Below are 18,916 nucleotides of genomic sequence, written 5' to 3'. Positions count from 1 at the left end.
CTTTGCCAGAATCCATGGGGTTTTTAGCCATTCACCAAAGGAGAATCCAGATGCAAAACCCTCACTGCTGCTGCCACTGCTCTGCCTTCACTGGGAGGTGAAAAACCATCCATCTCCTGCAGCAGCTGCATTTCTGTTGATACAAATAACACAAGGGAGCAAAGAGATGTGTTAGAAGCTGTCAAGAGTGTTGGCTAATTAGTGTTTGAGGGTGACAGGGAGGAGATGCCCAGAACATCTGGAGCAGAGACCTACCCTGTGTGGTCCCTGCACACCTCAGTGGCTCCACTGCTGGCAGCCTAATGGGATCCTCTCTCCTGAGAACATAGACCAGATGGATAAAGATCCTTCCAGCTGCCTTTGGTTAAGGCTTTTGAGGGAGTTTGGTGGCAGGAAGAAAGTCACCATCAGGATATTGGAAGAGGTTGCCCAGAGAAGTTGTTGACACCCTATCCCTGGAAGTGTTCAAGGTCAGGTTGGATGGGGCTCTGAGCAACCTGGAATAGTGGAAGGTGTCTCTGCCCATGGCAGGGGGTTGGGACTAGATGGTCTTTAAGATGCCTTCCAACCCAAACCATTCTGTGATTCTATAATTCTATGACATCAGAAGGCTTTCCTATGCTTGGTTTTTTGATGGGGTCCTTCTCCTTTTTCTCCACTAAGCCTCTCTGTTTGCAACCCCCCTTGAACCTTTCAGCCCAATCTAGAAGGGAGAGAAGGATTTCTGTCCCTGGGACAGAAACTGTAGGGACATCCAGCTCCCAGGTCAGGCCACTCAAACACTGCAGAGAACTCAGAGCCATATGAGTAGTTACAAGTTCCGCCTTTATTATTTAAATGTCAGTAATCTGTAATGGCCATCAGGGCTTAGCTGAGCTAAGCTTTGCATGTATATAAGACATTTAGAGACAGTTCATGACTGGAAGGGCTTGCAGATAAAAAAAAACAAAAACACAAGGATGTTGAAAAAGGTCAATAAACACAAATCCAGTGAGATGACACATCCCAAGGTCATATAGGGGAAGGGCAGGGCTCAGAGATTACTGCTCAGTGTGCTCCCAGTCCCATTCCTTTTCATATTGACCCCACAACTGGCACATCCTCATGTGACACAGACCCCAGTGCGTGACAGAACAGCAGTGCCAAGTGCTCTTGTCCTCTCAGTGCCAAAACATTCACATCCTTGAGTGACACTGAAGTCTCTTCTCCCCTTCCTCCACTTCACCAGCTCTGCCCCTCAGGGCTCAAAGGCAGGTGGTGGCTGATGGAGCAGCAGCAGTGACTGCATTTGGGAGATCAGCACTGCAAAACTTCCCTCAGGGTGACTAATCCTGTGGGAATACAACACAGGCCATGGGGGGATATCTTCCCCACCAGTGGACATCCAGGATTGATGGAGCTGAGCAGCAGTGCAGGAGCAATGAGATTAGCTCTTTGTCTTAGCTTGGTTTTCATCAGTACAGAGAAAAGTTTCTTGCTCCACAAGAGCAGGAAAACACCAGTGGAGAGTTGATGTGAAACCTGGGGCACGTATGTCAAAGCCACTGTGCTCTGGAAAGGGTGTTGGTTTCCATAAGTGATGTGTGAATTCCCTAAAATGTTGAAAAGAGACTCCTGATGGTCATTGTAATGAACACATGGAAGCTCAGGGGTTTACAGGGACTATCAGCTCCCCCATCTCTGCCTGAAACCCCTGAGAGCAAACTTCTTTCAAATATTGCCTTCCCTGCTCTTCTTATTCCAGCTGAGCTGGCAGAGGAAACCAAGGGCTGTGGGTAGTCAAGGCATGAAGGACTGTGGCTCACTGGGCAGAGTTTTCTGACACCTTCCAAACCTGGCAGCCTGTGAAATTCGAGGATAAACAAGTTAAAAAGAGCAAATCCCCATTGTCACCTTCCAGCTGGTGGGTGGGTACTGGTGTGATGGACACCAGTCAGCACCTGCAGGAGGTGTTGGGTCCTCTGGACCAGATGTTTGCCCGGCAGGGCAGCCCAGATTGTTTTAAAGAGGCCTTTTGTTGGGGACTAAACTGAACTCCAGCTGTTTGAATCAGGGATTAATCCCAGCACAGGGCTTGTTGTGCTTGGCATCAGCTCATCTCATCTCAGCTGAGATGAGAACTCTGGGAGACACCTGCAGAGTACCTTGGTGTCCAGAGCCATGTGTGACCCCCATAACACTCTCAAAAGAGCTGTCCCTGCCTGCCATCCCTTTTCCATTTCCCTACAGGTGTGTATAGGATGATTTAGGTTGGAAAGCACCTTTAAGGTCATGGAGCCCAACCATAACCCCAACAGCAGCACAGGCTCCCAGCAATCAAGTGTTTATTTTCTGGATACATCCAAGGAGTTTGCAGAGGAAGAGTTTCCTGCAGGCAAGGAATGGGCACAGCCCAGGAGGGCTGCACAGGGCTGCACCAACTAATAACCTCAACACTGGATGCATTTCAACAGGGCTTTTTATGTCTAATTCTGTGATCCTTTGAGATGAAAGATGCCACAGAACTGTAAATCTGGGCTGTTATTATTATCTGAATTGATGCTTCTTCAATACTTCTGGAAGTGACATATAAATAATAGCATTATGATCTAATCAATATCTCATATTTACATCTCCCCTTTCATCCAGCAAGATCACAGAGCTCTTTGTAAGCAAAATCTTCACAAGTCCCTCTTAGTCGAGCATAACATCACCAAAGGCAGCCTGGGGAGCCAGTGTGTAATTATACTGATATGATTTCACCCTGTTTTAAGCAACTTTGAGCTCCCACTGCATCTTAGTAGGTGAAGATAGAAGTGATGGAGAGTCCAGCACCTCTTGTGTGCTACAGAAGGGAATTTACAGTCAAGATAAAATTTGTTTCAGGCACCAAAACTAACAAGTCTGCACTTGTAAAAGTGGCCCAGGAACATTTAATAGCTATATATTGCCTGGAGCACCAGGGAACACTCCTTTCAAGTGCAGAGGTGTGCTAAGTTTATAAAACTTTATAGACTTCACACTTCTGTAGCCAAAAGAGAGCAGAATGGTCAGTGCAGACATGGCCAAGGGTGAGCAGCAGGTTGCTCTTAAACACTCTCTGAGTGTGTTTAAGGTTTCCCCCCCTCACCACCCCATGTGCTTTGAATTTACTCTTGGACAGAGCCTTTGGAGAAAATTAAATTTTCCTTCAGAGAGACGAGAGGCCTCTCCAGTTGGGTCAATTTGCTTCTTCTAAATGTGAAAGCAGAGGTTGTTGATGTTGGCTTGTGTTTCATTTTTAAAGAAGCCCTGCATTTCAAAGTGAATCACATTCTTCTGAGAGGGGCCTGTTCAGTGCCATGGCTGGGCACATTTAAGGTTTAGAGGTTGAAGAGCGTTTTCACCCGAATTATCAAAGTCAGGTGGCACTGCAAGGAGACCTCTGCTGAATTAGGGCACCTTGCCAGCTATCCAGGAAGCATGGAATGGGTCAGAGACCAAGGAAAGCTCTGGAGAGCCCTGTGGGTATCAGTTGGGCTCCAGCCAGGGTCAGACCTGAGTACATTTTTAATGGATTCTATGAAAAGTTTGCACCAACAACCATTCGTACAGAAAGCACCAGAACCCATGAGCTGGTATTCATGGCCTCTATGTTATGAAGAAAGAAATTCTTCCCTGTGAGGGTGGTGAGGCACTGGAACAAGTTGCCCAGAGAAGCTGTGGCTGCCCCATCCCTGGAAGTGTTCAGGGTCAGACTGGAACTGGGCTTGGAGCAACCTGGCCTAGTGGAATTTGGGGCAGGGGAATTGGAATTAGATGATCTTTAAGGCCCCTTCCAACCCAAAGCATTCTGTGATTCTGTGATTAAGTATAATGAAGATGCCAAGGAAATGAGTCTCAAATCCAAAGGGCTGTTCCCACAGGTACAGCAGTTCCAGCCCACCAGGATGGGGGATATGAGACACCAGTTCAGAAAAAACTCCACATCAGCCCTAAGTCAACTTAGGGGCTGTAACATCTGGGAGCCCACAGCACGTACTTAGAGCCAAACACAGAGTTTCCTTTAATTCCCTGGGCACAGCTGTGGGTGCATGGAATCCCTCCCATGTGAAACCAGATCTCTGTGCCCTCTTGAAGGAGGGAATACTCTCAAGGCCCGTTTTTCCCCACTGTTGCACCCTAGATGGCTTGTGGGATGCAGAGAGCAGCCAGAGGGGCAGCCAGAGGGTGCCCGTGCTGCTGTGCCGTGTGTGGTGGGTCTCACTGCCTCTCTCTCAGGTCCTGAGCTGCGTGAACCCCGACAACGTGAACAGCCCTGAGATCCCGGTGAAGATCCTGAACTGTGACACCATCACGCAGGTCAAGGAGAAGATCCTGGATGCCATCTTCAAGAATGTGCCCTGCTCCCACCGCCCCAAGGCTGCTGACATGGATTTGGGTAGGTGATTGACCTCAGGCAGGGGGGAACTGGGGAGGGGAGGCAGCCAAACCCCATCCAGACCCTTTCCTGGGGCAGGTGTCCCCTCTCCAGGCTGAGTGTACCCTCAGAGCAGCAGAGAGAGGGCAGATGAGACACTGTGTGGATCTTATGGAATATTTGGCCTTGAGGACTTCAAAAGACCAGCAGCCATTCCTGCTTTCCTGCCCACAGAATTCACCCCGGACAAGGGTGTGGAAAAAGCATGAGTGGGAATGTTTTTGCTCTCTTGCCAAAGACCCCTGGAAAAAGAGTACTTGGAGGAGTGAGATGTCTGAGTTTGGGGTCCACAGGCAGATGTGATGCCACACCTGGAGAGTACTATGAAAAAAATGTAGGAAAATCTGCTCAGGGCATTGCTGTGGTGTCTGGTGTGGGGCTGGGGACTGCACTATGGGTGCATCTGCCAGAATTTTCCCTCAGTGACCTTCAGTGAAAGAGACTGGAGTGGAAAATGATGGAGTCTATAAAACTCAGCAAAGTTGTAGAGGAACCAAAAGGAGAAGGAATGGACCAAGGCCAAGAAACAATTCACAGCAATAAATGGAGACAGGAATGAGAGGTCAGGGATTAAAGTTAAGTGTCTGTGTGTGTGTATATGCAGGGTAGGGAGGGATTCCTGACAGAAATTGCTCATGAAAAGCAGTTAGAATAACGAGACAAGCTGCCAAAAACAGCAGCAGTAAAGAACAGATCATATACATCATCAGGAAAGGACCCACAATGATTCTGGAGCTGCTGGGAGTCAGCAGGGGGATGGTGAGTGCTGGGGTGAGCAGGAGGGCAGAGAGGGCACGGTGCCAGGGGCACAGCAGAGCAGAGGAGTGGGGTTTGCAGTTGGATCTCTCGACCTGTCTGGTGCTGGATGGCACCCACAGAGCCCCCTGCCTTCAGATCTCAGACTGGGTGTGAGGGGGAAGCAGTTTGTTCTGCTGTGGGGATGAGCGATGCATCCAAAATGGGATGCAGGAATTCTACCTGCCTGCTGCAAATGCCTGGGATAAATTTGGCTCCACAGGTTCCGTTGGTGCTGTGACAACCATCAGATACAGAAGTGTGTGTGGGTGTGTGTGTGGGTGTGTGTGTGGGTGTGTGTGTGGGTGTGTGTGTGTGTGCAGGGTCCCCGACAATTTTACAGCCAGAATTGTTGCTGGTTTAAGAAATATTGACCTGTTCAAGGCCAGGCTGGACAGGGCTTGGAGCACCTGATCCAGTGGACGGTGTGTGTGCCATGACAGGAGGTTGAAATGAGGTGGTCTTGAATGTCCCTTCCAACCCAAACAATTCTGTGATTCTATGATCTGAGTGGTTCTGAGGACCAGAAAGTTCCAGAAAGGAGATATGAGCATGTGCACCCCTCAGAGGACAGACTTGCCCACAGTGACAAGAGATGGGCTAATCAGCAGCTCTTTGGGCAGTAGGGGAAAAGAAAAACAAAATAAAACACACACAAAAAACCCCTTATCTAGTAGGAGAGTCTTGCCAGCAGCAGTGTAGCTGCTTCTTCACCATATCAGCTCTCAAGGTGGGAGGAGCAGGGCTGCCGTGGGCAGGACACTCACATCCACCCACAGCTCCATCCCAGCTTTTTCCCAGGAAAAGATGTTTGTTGGCATCCCTCAGCGAGGCTGAAGGAAGCAAATGGGAGAGCAGAAAGCACTGCTGGCCATTAGGAATCATCACAGAGCTCTCCAGATCAACCTGCCCCGGGCTAAATCCTCAGGATCGCAGAGGGGCTGGACCAGCCCGTGCTCACAGGAGGTCGGAGCAGATGACTGTGATCTGGCCTTGAAATCGATGGCTTTTAAACAGCGTTTTCTATTACCATTACAATTTCCAGGGCTTTCTGTCCCTGCTTAGGCCGGATTGCCCAGGTAGAAGAAAGCAAACAAGCTAATGAGTTGTTGTGAGTCGTTAAGTGCAGGGGAGCTGCAGGCACAGGGACTCGCGTGTGTGTCGCAAATGTCATAATGTTTGGCTGTTACCCAGCAACTCCTGGAGGGGGCTGTCAGCTGAAAGCACTTATTTCGGACACCCTGAGGTTACATTCTCAGTCCGAGTCCCCAAATTGCAGCCCTCTGAGCAAAAAGACTTCTTTCTGCGGTGGCGATTTTCGTTATTATCATTTTTGAAGCCCTCGCCGCAAATGAAACACCCCGTCTTTGGGAACACGTTCAGGTGTGGGGATCACAAAACAGGAATTTGGCTTCATGCTGAGGCATTTGCTCTTCCCTGTGTTTTGGATGCTTTTTGAAAGGGGTTGCTGAGGTGGTGGGAGCTGCCAGGTTGGCTGCCTTGCACTCTGTGATGCTGTTTCAGGCTCGTTGTGGACCTTATCAGACAAGTTCTTGCTGCCTCACCAGCCCTGCAGGATTAAAATGTGGAGTTCGTTTAAACTGGAAATGTTTAAACTGGGTCTAACTCTGGTATATATTGAGTAAGGCTGACAGCTTGCACATACCCCCTGAAGACAAGCTGAGAGAGTTGGGGCAGTTCAACCTAGAGAAGACTTCAGGGAGAGCTTAGAGCCCCTTCCAGTGCCTAAAGGGGCTCCAAGAGAGCTGGAGAGGGACTTTGGGCAAGGGCTTGGAGTGACAGGATAAGGGGTAATGGTTTTAAACTAAGAGGCAGGTTTAGATTAGATGTTAGAAGGAAATTCTCTACTCAGAGGGTGGGGAGGCCCTGGCACAGGTTGCCCAGAGAAGCTGTGGCTGCCCCTGGATCCCTGGAATTATTCAAGGCCAAGTTGGACAGAGCTTGGAGCAACCTGGTCTAGTGGAAGTTGTCCCTGCTCATGGCAGGGATTAGAACTGGATGATCTTTAAGGTCCCTTCCAACCCAAACCATTCTGTGATTCTGTGACTCGTTCCATACAGGATGAAATTATTCCCAGGCATCTTTTGTCTGTGTTCTGAAATGAACTCTTATTCCCAACAATGATGATCCTTTCTCTATCCCAAAACCAGAGCTGAGTTTCTCCTCTCTTTCTAGAGCTCATCACACAGACATTTAACCCTTTTTGTTTCCTACTCACCTACTGTACTGGTGCCTGCACACACAGACAGGGGGTTTATCCTCCTGTTTCCTTTGCCAAACTGCCTCTCACCTGGAAAATAAGACTAAAAGCAGCCCCCCAGCTCTTCAGACTAAATATTCAGGAGATGAGTGATCATGAAACAGGCATCAAGCCTGGGTGAGCCACATGCATTTGTTCCACACCCCATTGCTGTGCACAGGATGGTGGAACTGAGGATGAGGAGTCTAATGAAGGCACTTGGAGTGAGCTGGCAGGTCTTCCATCCACCTGGGAATTTCAATTGCTTCTGAAAAATGTTCCCTCTGCTGCAGTTTTCTCCCTTATTCAGTGGGCATTTTCAGGGTGACCCAGGTCAGAGAGAAGGCATGGGGGAGGTGGAACATTTTCTATGGGATTTGAGATGCAGGATGACATCTCCCCATCTCCCACTTCCCTATAGAGTCATTCCCCGGCCAGGCATTGCTGCAGCTCCAAGAAGCACCTCTTTGTCAAAGGCCTCTGGAATTTCCTTTTTTTTTCCCAGCCAACCTGAACAGAAAGGTTCTTTCTTAAAAAAAAAAAAAAAAAAAAAAAAAAGAAAAGAAAAAAGAAAAAAAAAGAAAAAGAAGAAGTAATTCCTGCGTGCAATAAAAAGATACACTATCTGCTGAATGAAATATAAAGGCTTCACAGCAGCTGTCTCCTGAGTTTGCATTTACTGCTGCTCCTGATTGGAAGGCTTGATAAAGATAATGGGATTTTTACCTCCCTCCCCCTCTGCCTCCCTCTCTCTGGAAGGTGGAAGTGTAACAAATTGGATTGGAGTGTGTCTCTCCTTTGTGCTGGCTCTGCTCAGATCTGATGAGAGAGGGGACAGGGGCTGCCAGCGAGGACAGAGCTCACAGTGCTCACTTAGTGCTGTGGAGATGGATGGCAGGGTCACCTTTTCCCTTCCCATTCCCTCTGCATTTCCTTGCAGATCGTTGTGTGACCCTCTGAGCTGATCCTCACAGAGAAGAGGAGCGTGAAGTGGGACTGGGAAGAGCTGGGGGTCCTTTCCCTGTCATTGCTCAGATGCCTGATGAAGTGATTTGTATTTGGCCAGGGCAAAATTGAAGCCAGTGCTCTGCACATGCCCTGCAGGGTGTTTTCCTCCTTCTCTTGTGCTCTTAGACTGTCCCTTCCTCTTCCTCACATGATCCCTCTCTGCAGGAAGGCCATGGAAAGGGCTTGGGAATCCCCTGGGTCTCTGCAGGAGCACAAGAAGCTTGAGGAGACATCTCAGGATGTCCTCAGCTCCCTTGGAGCAGAGGGAAGTCCACTCTGAGGACTTTGTCCAGCCCTGGAATACAAATAAAACACAGAGTGAGGAAAGCTGTGCCCACCCTTCTATCAAAGCCCCACTCCAGGAACCTGTGCATCCCTCCCAAAACACAGTGTGTGTGTGTCTCTCCCCAAAGATGAGTCAGGAGAGAGGAGGACCATAGGACTGTGCAGAGCCATGAAGGAGAGAGGTCAAAGAGACACCAAACCCAAGGGAGCACAGGGAAGGCAGAGAAAAAACACTCTGTGACAGCAGAATTGGCTTTGCTGCCCTGTGGGGCACTTTGTAAAAGCACCATTTCCCAGCCCGGCCCAAACTTCAGCATTTTTGTGCTCTTCCAAGCAATATCTGGGACCAGTTAGCTCCCAGGAATCCTGCCCAGGTGGGAATGAGCAGAGAGCATCACCCTCAGACATCACAAGGATAATGTAGGTGAGGATCTGAGGAGCTGGAGCAGATGAAGGGCAGTTCAGGATCAGTGCTCAGCCAACACAACCTTTGCTTACTCTCTGAGTATCCCCAGCCAAAGTAACACCCAGCAATAAACACAGTTGCTGACCTCTTCCTGCTAATTTAAATGAATAATAAAGGCAAGTGCAGCTTTCCCAGTGCATTTTAATTATGTGATAAGAAAACTGCTGAAACCAAAAGAAATTTGCAATGGTCCCTGCATTTTTGTATTAGGAAAAACAAGCAAGGGTGGCAGGTGATGCTTCCGTATCCAAGAGTTCATTTTAATTAACTCCTGCAAATGAATAGACTTTTTGCTTTGGCTCTGGTTGGGTCACTGTGACTGAAAACATGACAGCCAAAAAAAGAGCTTTGAATGGTCCAGGTTGTGATTAAGCCACAGCTTTCCCTGGTGACACCAGGTGACAGAACATTTCTCTCCTTTTGGCCATGTTTATGTTTTCCTGGCTTTAGGCAAGTCTGTGAGTGCTCTGTGGGGAAAGCTGTGACAATCCTCCACATGACCCCATGAACCTGGAAGTCTTTCCCAACCTTAATCACTCTATGATTCTATGGAGCATCCTTCGAGATTGGAGCAAAAAGTGGTACCCTGGGAAGTGTCAGGCTGCTCCAGTGCTGCAGGAGGAGGGGATTCATCATTTCATGGGAGAGGCTGGAGAACTGGATGTGGTCAGAAATAGGAGCCCTTCTGCCCACAGTCATGTCCTGAAGGCTGGTGGGGATTAAATCCTCCACAGAGCAGGTGTTGGATCTGTTCTTCACTCTTCTCCCCGTTGTGTCTCTGCTGTGCCTGAAGCCAAGGGCTTCCTGCTCTCCATCCCTGCTGGATTTGAGATGCAGGAGGTGTTGTGTGAGCACTAGTGGAGATGAACTGAGCCCAGAACAGGTTTTGGTGCTGTGCCCAGGGGAGCCCCCTCTGTGACTGGGTCATGGCAGGGTCACATACCTCAGATATTTATAAAAGCTGTGTCTGGGCTGATACGGGAAAGGGAGCCAAGGATGGATTTCTGTCCCTAACACAAGTGATATTCTCTCCTGTCCCATGGAACAAACACAAGCAAGGACAGGTTGGTCTTGGAAACAGCCACGTTGGGGCAAGAACAGGTATAAGAAATATAAATAAATTAAGAGTTAAGTGCTGTGAGTAATCAGAGTGTAAAGGCAGGTTGTGGGCACAGGGGTTGCCAGGGCTCTCTGTCCCTATATCAAAACTCAATATCCCTGTTGTACCCACAGAGTGGAGACAAGCAAGCGGGGCAAGGATGATCCTGCAGGATGAAGACATCACAACCAAGATAGAGAATGACTGGAAGAGGCTCAACACCCTGGCACACTACCAGGTAACTGTGAGAGAATGAATGGGAATCAGATCGGCTCATAAAATAGAAAGGAGAAGGGCAAAATATTCTTTTTGCTCAAGGAATAGGCAGAATCAGCATCCCTGGAAGTGTTCAAAAAAAGATGTGGCACCTGGGGACATGTTAACAGTTGGACTTGATGGTCTTAAAGGTCTTTTCTAACCTTGATGATTCTGTGGTTTTATGACTACAAGATGCAGATGTAAAGAATGGTTGAGTGGGCAATAAACTGGACAGACTCTCCACGTTGAGTTTATCCACCCTGTTCCACTGACCTTGTCAGAATTACCCAGAGGAGATAAAGCCAAGGGTAGGAAAAAAACCTTCTTTTTCTCTCAAAGGAGGGGCACCCTGGTGAGTGAAGGGTGTGAAGAAGAAATGTGTGGTCACGAAGACAGCACAAGTTAACATTTCTCATGTAGACAAAAAAAAACCCAAGGCCTTCCATCCTCCTTTTTCCCATGCATCAGTGGCCTTCTGATCCCAGCAGAGTTCAGAAGGATGGAAGAGAGAAAAATGGAAAGAGGGAGTCTGAGTGTCTTGAAGAAGGAGGTGGGAAACAGCATCACTGGAGAACAGGGTGCAGTGGGGTTGTCGCTGACCCAGGAACACTTATTTTGAACCTCTGTCCTGGTCCTTGTGACCTGCTTTGGGACAGGACTTTCCCTTCATCTCTGCATGACCTTGAAATCCATAGTAGAGAGCTAAAGAAGTCTGAAAATATCTTACACGAGTGGTAATTTAATAAAAAATGAGGTTTTGGTCAAAAGCTTCTTCCTTGGAAAAAAACCAAACAAGAAGAAAAACACCTCATTAAGTTTAATCCAATGCTGACAATTTTGTCCTTTCCTCAATCACACTTCAGCAATCTATGTTTCATAACAAGATTATTCTCTCTTTTCATTTAAGAGCTGACCTGAGGAGGCAGCAAGCAGTAATTTGAAAAGGAAACAAAACTTTTTTCCCTTCAGATTGACTGAAACATTGCTGACTTTTTTTTTTTTTTTCCCAGAGAGAACAGGGGCATTTTCCATTTTATTTCAACAACAAACCAGGCATATTTTTCTTTCCTTCATGTGCTTTTTCCACTTTTTTTTTTTTTTTTGCTGCAGGCAATGAGCTCCCAGCTATAGGATGAGCTGTGGCAGAACAGGCCCTCAGCTGCCAGGGTACACAGTTTCCTGGCTGTCCTGAGGGCTCACATGGATCGTGCTGGGACAGACACTGATATTCCTTTTTTTGCCTCAGTTTCCCCATCTTCAGTGTGGGGCTAAAACTACAAAGAGCCAATAATTGCCTTCAGTGATAGCTGAGGGGCTATTTAATTAGCCTCTGCAGTGCTTTGAAGATGAAAAACTCCATGCAAGTGCTAATTATTATTATTACACAGCCAAGAGTTAGACGTTGTTAGCGGGGGCTTTTTTCACCCGTCTCGTTTTTGTGATGTCTTATTTATCACAGATGGTCCTGATATGGCTCTTTTAGCATTTCTGATATGGGACCCACATGTCTTGCTGGAGAAAGGGGAGGTCTGGCTCGTTTCAGAAAGCTCTGTGGTCTGTTGTAACACAATCCCATGGCACCCTGGAGCTCAGCCACTCCAAACCTGCTGCTTTTCCCTGTCTGAGACCCCCCTGACACAGCAAAGGGAAGAGTTGTGGTGGTCACTTCAGTCCAGCAGTGGATTTGTCACATGGAAGGGGGAGACAGTGCACGGAGAGGTTGAAAGTGGAAAATCCAGGCATCCATTTCTTCACTGGGCACCCAGAGATCACCTGCAATCAAGGTGGAAGGAACAGAACATTTCCCATCAGGTTTATCATCCATGTGGGACAGCCAAAGCTTGTTTGAAATAGCTCAGATGATTTTATTCTTCTCACACTCCTTTTCTGCACAAGAGCTTCCTTGACAAGAACCTGTTGTCAGATTTACTGAGGTTAATGCAAAAAACATCCCTGGAAGTGTTTGAAAGGCCTCTGGATGTTTGAAAGGCCCTGGGGACATGGTTGAGTGGTGAACATGGCACTGCTGGGTTAATGGTTGGACTCAGTGGTCTTAAAAGCCTTTTCCAACCTAAATTATTCTCTGACTCACATTGTCATCACTGGGCTTTGAATTAGGGCCTGAATGGAGCAGAATGTGTCATCAATTGTCCCACTGCCCAAGTGCAGGATTCTAGTTGTGTAACAGCAGATTTTGTCCCTTTTTTATTAAAAAGACAACTCACTGAAGAAAGCATTGGAAGATTGGAGTCAAAACTACTTGTCCTGCCTACCCTGACACTGATTTGCATCTCAGTTTCAGCTGCCTTTGGCGTGGTCCTCAACCTGTTTTCAGAAGCTTATTGACCAAGCCCCTTTTCCTCTACAGGTGCCAGATGGATCTGTGGTAGCTTTAGTCTCCAAGCAAGTCACTGCCTACAATGCAGTCAACAACTCCACAGTCTCCAGGACGTCAGCCAGCAAGTATGGTAAGGATTTCTGTGCTCCTATGGACTGGGAGAGCTCTGGGGAAGAGATCCCAAACATTGTGGTGCTCACAAGACACGGAGCACCAGCAGGGAGAGTGACGGGCAGATGATTCCTTGATGAGATTGCTTGAGGAATGGCAGGAAGAGAGGATTCAGCCATCTAAAACTTTAGCATCTGGTTCAAGTTGTTGAGCCAAGAGGTTGGATTGCTCTCAGGAAGTTCTCCTCCCTCATTAATGAAAGGAGGAGCCTTTTTAATTAGCTGCCCACATCTTAAATCACTGGGTGTCACTCGTAGAGTCTTGTATCAATATATCCCAAGGAGGTGAATTGTTCCCACTTTACCTGTGAGACAACTGAGAATGAGAGAGCTGTGAAAGACAGACCAGTTGGAAACTGCTCTGTAGAGCCAAACAGGGACCTCCTGAGTCTCCCTCACACCCTCACACCCCTTTCTCCCCTGAGACAGAACTGCAGCCCAGGATGTGTCTCACTAAGGTGGTGCTGGACAGCAAATCAAAACCTCTCTGATGTGCAACCAGAGCACTGCAAAACCCCCCTCCAACCTGGATGCTGCTGTTACATCAATTTATTATTATTTTTAATGTATGAAAGCGTCTCCAGTCCTTTTTCACTCCCTTTATCTTGGAAGGCAGAGTTCCTCAATGTCCAGAGGAACCCCCTTCCACTTTCTCCAAGGACATAAACGATCCACCAGGCCTTATTAATATTCATCCTCTTTGCCATGTTGTTGCAATTACTGAAAGACACAGTGACCTTTGAAAAGGAAGACTTGAGGGGGGTTAATTTCTGTTGGATTTCTTTAATTCTTTTGCCATTTGATTTTTCAGGAGGAGGGAGTGGGGAAGGAGGCAGGGGGAGGAGAAGATGTGGTGGGTCAGAAGTGATTGTTAATTGCAATTAAGAAAACAGCATCCAGAGAGAAAAAGGATATTCCATCTGATAATTAATATGTAGAGATTGGTAATGCATTAATGAGGCTGATTCAGATCTTGCTATAGAAAGGTGCAACACTTCTGTTAATTATGGTTGGAAAAGCCTGGATCTGCAGCATTGCTGGAAGGTCAGGGAGAGGGGAATGCCTTGTGCCATGACTCAGAGGCCAAGGGAGGTAAAATTTGGAGGCTAAAAGCCTTTTTGGAGAGGAAATTTGTGTGGGCCCACCTGGGGTTCTGGTTCATTTTTGCCAAAAATAAGATTTTGGAGCAGGGAGTGAAGTGGATGAGTGGGCAGGAATTTGGTTGCTTTGGTGCCAAAGGAGTGAGGGATGAGGAGCTAGACAAGAGGTGACACTGTGCCAAACAGCATGGCAGGGTATGGCTAAACATCCATAGGGGTAAAACCAGTTACTCAACCATACTGGTTCCAGGAGTAACTGGTATTGTCCTGGACAGTGTCTGACACTGACAGTGCCAGTTGTCCCAGGCCAAAGATTTTGCCAGGGAACAAGATAAGAGGTAAAAAGTGTGGGCAACTGGCAATCAGTGTTTGAACCTCATTTAATTTAATGGCATATCGACATCACACCTGGCTTGGCTGACACCCCTTGCCTTTCCCGAGCAAACTCACTCAGCTAATGCTTTGAAAAGCACCTAGTAGGTGTCATATCATCGGGACACTTCCTGAAAATCCCAATGGGAGATTAGCTCCCAGGGCTGAGAGCCCTCATCTCTCTCCACAGAAAACATGATCCGCTACACGGGGAGCCCCGACAGCCTCCGGTCCCGAACCCCCATGATCACCCCCGACCTGGAGAGCGGGGTCAAGATGTGGCACCTGGTGAAGAACCACGAGCACGGTGACCAAAAAGAGGGTGACAGGGGCAGCAAGATGGTTTCTGAGATCTACCTGACCAGACTTCTTGCCACCAAGGTACGTGGCGGGTGCGGGGAGGAGGGTGGGAAATGCTTGGTTTGAGGCTGTGATGGGGTTTCTTGCCAACAAGGAATGAGAGACCACTCAAAGGGTGCCGAAGGAGGATAAAGAGCAGAAGGAAATTGCTGCTCCGAGCACGTAGGGAAGGAGCTGGAACTTAGAAAGCAGAGTGAAAAAAGGGACACTGGAAAAGGAACAAGGAGTAAAGAATTCAGGGCCATGAGACTGGTGGAGTGTCAGCACAGGGGGAGGGGCTGGGGATGTCGATTGTACTGGTTTGTAGTTTTGCCCAAAACTGAGCAAATGAAGAGCCAGGGAGTAAATGTGCCCAGCTCAGGTTCCAAGGATGTGTCAGGCCTCACAGCCTGAAATGGGCTCCCATGCCAGAAACCTCTGAGTTTTGTTGTACAAATCCTTCTTCTCCACCTTCCCCCGGGACAATAAAGACTTTAGTGCTGATGTTTCGGCAGGGGTTTAAGTTGACTGTGATGTCAGTGGATGGCCAGCTCCAAGGAGTGCAGATCCCCCTGGTCTGAGACATAGAAAGCTCAGGGGCTCCAAAGAGAAAGTACAGGTCAAGTCAGGTGGAAGCAGAGCAGGGACATCCTGAATGGAATCTCCAGACATATCCAGAGCTCTGACTATTTATTATCTTCAGTCAGGGTGTGAATTGGCACAAATGCAATTTCATGTGTTCGTGCAAATGCCATCTGAGTTCAGACCCCCATCACTTGTTTAAGTCCTACCTTACAGTTTTATCTGCACATTTATTCCTCAACTCATTTTGCCTCTGATGTGTCACTCTCCCTGCAGCCTCACTCAAGCTGGCTGTGTTAGAGAGGGATTTGGAGATAAAGTGGCTTTGTCTTTAGCCCCTGGTACCTGCCCCATTCCCTGGCATCAAGATGCTTTTATGGATCACAGGGCTAAAAGAAAATGATGCTCCCCAGGGCTCTGGCCCCAGCTGGTGTAAACCAGCAAGCATTGGAGCAGTGCTGATTTCCACTGTCTGGGGATATGTCCCCTATGCCATCACTGAACTGCTTTTGCTTTGTGTTCTGGGTCACAGATTCAACACTTGGGTTGTGGGTTGGTTTGGTTTTTCTGTGGAAATGGCAGAAAAGCAGCTGCAAGACTTGCACAGAAACAAAGTAGGAGGGTTGGGGGTTTATTGTTTCCCCTCTTGGGTTAAACAATTTTATTTTCTCATCATGACCATTTGAGGGAGGGAAATAGGAGAGAGAGCAATTGCTGGTAATACAATCCCCAGGAATACTTAGTTAAACTGACAGTGATTTTTATTCTGGTAAATCTCTGACCTCTGAGACCTGGATCCTCCTGCCTAAAAGCCTCAGAGGTTTTCTTTGTGTTTGTGTGGGTGAGCATGTAGAGAACTAATTCCCTGCAGCAACTGAACCTGAGGGCAGCTCCTCCATGTCAGAGCAACAAGATTTCCCCTCAGGGTCCCTTTCTGAGTCACACATGTGCTGTAGGGCTTTACTCACCCTGTAGGAGTTCACACAAGGTGCCTCTGTTGGTTTCCCAAAGAATAAATCAAGTGGTGAATCAGCCAGAGACATCAGCTTTCTAATTAAGTGTTTGTACCTCTATGTAAACTCGAGCCACTCTGGTGGAACCTGGTGCTTTGTTTCCAGAAAGGAGAAATTCCTTTCCTGGGTCTGCAGAGAAGAAAGAGAAGAATTTTACTTTTCAGAAGAGGAAATTTTGCACATCAGGAACTGTTTGTTGGAGACTCAATTATTTTTTGGTTGTTTTCACAGCTGTGGGGTTTGTTCGCATAGAAATGCCTGTGAAGCTCTGGTGGCAGAGAAAACCTGCCTTGCCTGGTTCTCCCCAAAGTCCAGCCTAAAGCTCCTCTGCTGCCCTTCTGTCCAACCCTCTGATATTCCAGCTCCTCTCCTTCTTGCTAAAGGTCAAATATCCTCATCAGGGTAGTTTTCCAAGCTCAGGATTTGAGATTCTCCTCCCAGAGGAGCAGTGGACATTCCTGAGCTCTACAGAGTAGTGCATGGCAGATCCATGCATTGCTTTTAGGATTTGCCTTAGTCCCATGCCAGTGGATAGCAAAAAATGAGGAGGCCTCTTGGGAATTAAGAAGAATTTTTCCTTATTTATTAAACCAGTCACACATGTAAACCAACTGCCTCTCTCTAGGTACTCTTATCCTATTTGTCTCAAAGACACCTTCTGCTGTGCTCTACAGCCATCTGACTTCTATTCCCAGCTTAAAAAATGGCCCTGGGTGAAAAGCCAGCCTAGAAAATGGCGGGGTTTTGTCTCATGAGTGCACTAAAGCAGTTGGGGATGGGATGCAGAGGAGAGGAATCTCACTGGAAGCAAAGTGGGGCCTCTCCATCACCATGTACCTGAGATGGAGGAAGGTGTCCCACCTCAGCTCAGCCACCTTCCAGGCAGGGAATGCTCAGAGCAGGGAGGACAGGGAGCACATCTGGACCTGGCTGACAACCAGGTGTAGTGGTTATTGTGACACCTGTATTGAAATTCCCAAATCAAGTCACATTTAACTGATATTTCATGGCTCCCATTTTCCTATCACACCCTCAGGGCCCTGATCCACAGACACGCTCTGTTTCCAGGGAGGTACCAAAATTCAGCCTCCTCTTCCCACTTGTTGTCTCACATTCCTCTTCTCTTTCTCCTCCCGACAGGGCACCCTCCAGAAGTTTGTAGATGACCTCTTTGAGACCATCTTCAGCACTGCTCACCGTGGCAGTGCCCTCCCCCTGGCTATCAAGTACATGTTTGATTTCCTGGATGAGCAGGCTGACAAACACAACATCCACGACCCCCACGTGAGGCACACCTGGAAGAGCAACTGGTGAGTGACACACCCCAGCATGGCCAACACCAGGTACTGGGCTGGAAGGAGAGTAAAGGAACGTGTGGTTTGGAATCTGGCTGCTGGGGGAGAGGAGGAGCCTGGTGTGGGATTCAGAGCACCAAGTTTTCACAAGTCAGAATATCCCAGAATCTAAATGATTCTCCCAAGGATGGAGAACTTTGGCTAAACAGGCCCAAGTTTGCCTGTATTCCACGGGAATGGCAGCATTTTTGAGGCATTTCATGCGGAAAAATGCTGAAGTGTTTAACTGCTGCAGTGCCCAGGACCGTGGGAATACCTAGGGAGGTGTGGGAGAGGATTCAGCACCACTGTCTTCATCTAGGCAAAATGTTTGAATTCCCACTACGTTTAATTCCCACTATAGTCAGGATGGGGCTTAAAGCTCCATTTGTTTGCCCACACAGAGGTGTCTAGTGCCAGCTGGGATTTTTTTAAGATATCCCAGATGTGCACAGGGAATGTGCAGCACCCACAGGAGACCATCCTGGGTGGCAGCTGGAGGCCAGGAGAGCATCTCCAATGGTACTGAGCATTTAAAGGGTCTGGAGGTGGATGTGAGCCTCCTTTGGATTGAGTGACAAAGTGTGACATCAGTGACAAAGTGTGACATCAGCCCCTGCTCTCATCAGGCCTCTCCTCATATATGTAATAGGACAGTGGGGAAAAATCAGGATCCGTGGAGAAAAACCTCCTCTCTGCTGAGTATCCCTTTTGGAAAGACATCCCTGGGGAATCACTCCCTCCCCTTCTCCTGTGCAAATAGAGGGACTATAAAAGGAACAGCAGAGGAGAGCCATGGGGCTCCCAGCTCATGCATTTTTTCCCTTTCCCAGCCATGCTCATGGCAGATCGTCACAGGCAGTGACATAAAAAAAGAAACCCCACGCACCAAGGAGGCTTTCAACTAATGAAACATTAGCATATTATTAACATTATCTGCGGCACTAATCTAAGGCTGATTGCAGCCACTCAGACTAAATGAGCAGGAGGTTTGTTTAAGGGGGGAGGGGGGAAGGCAGTGTGTGTGTGTGTGCCTGTGTGTGTGGAGAAAGGGGCAGT

General features: G+C 48.0%; 1 protein-coding gene across 2 annotated transcripts in view; it reads left to right on the top strand.

The window, feature by feature from the left end:
• The window catches only part of PLXNA4 (plexin A4), a 445,892-nt gene that overhangs the window by 411,917 nt on the left and 15,059 nt on the right, over positions 1–18,916 (top strand). For both annotated transcript variants that reach the window (XM_064656587.1, XM_064656588.1), the window contains exons 25-29: positions 4,240–4,399; positions 10,486–10,589; positions 12,978–13,077; positions 14,780–14,970; positions 17,664–17,833. In XM_064656587.1, coding sequence (XP_064512657.1) covers positions 4,240–4,399; positions 10,486–10,589; positions 12,978–13,077; positions 14,780–14,970; positions 17,664–17,833 — 725 coding nt within the window. The remainder of the gene's footprint in view (positions 1–4,239; positions 4,400–10,485; positions 10,590–12,977; positions 13,078–14,779; positions 14,971–17,663; positions 17,834–18,916) is intronic.

This window comes from Pseudopipra pipra, chromosome 5 (assembly GCF_036250125.1).
Source record: "Pseudopipra pipra isolate bDixPip1 chromosome 5, bDixPip1.hap1, whole genome shotgun sequence".
Lineage (NCBI taxonomy): Eukaryota > Metazoa > Chordata > Aves > Passeriformes > Pipridae > Pseudopipra > Pseudopipra pipra.
Note: the sequence above shows the minus strand (reverse complement) of the source record. Positions and strands in the feature narration are given on the sequence as shown.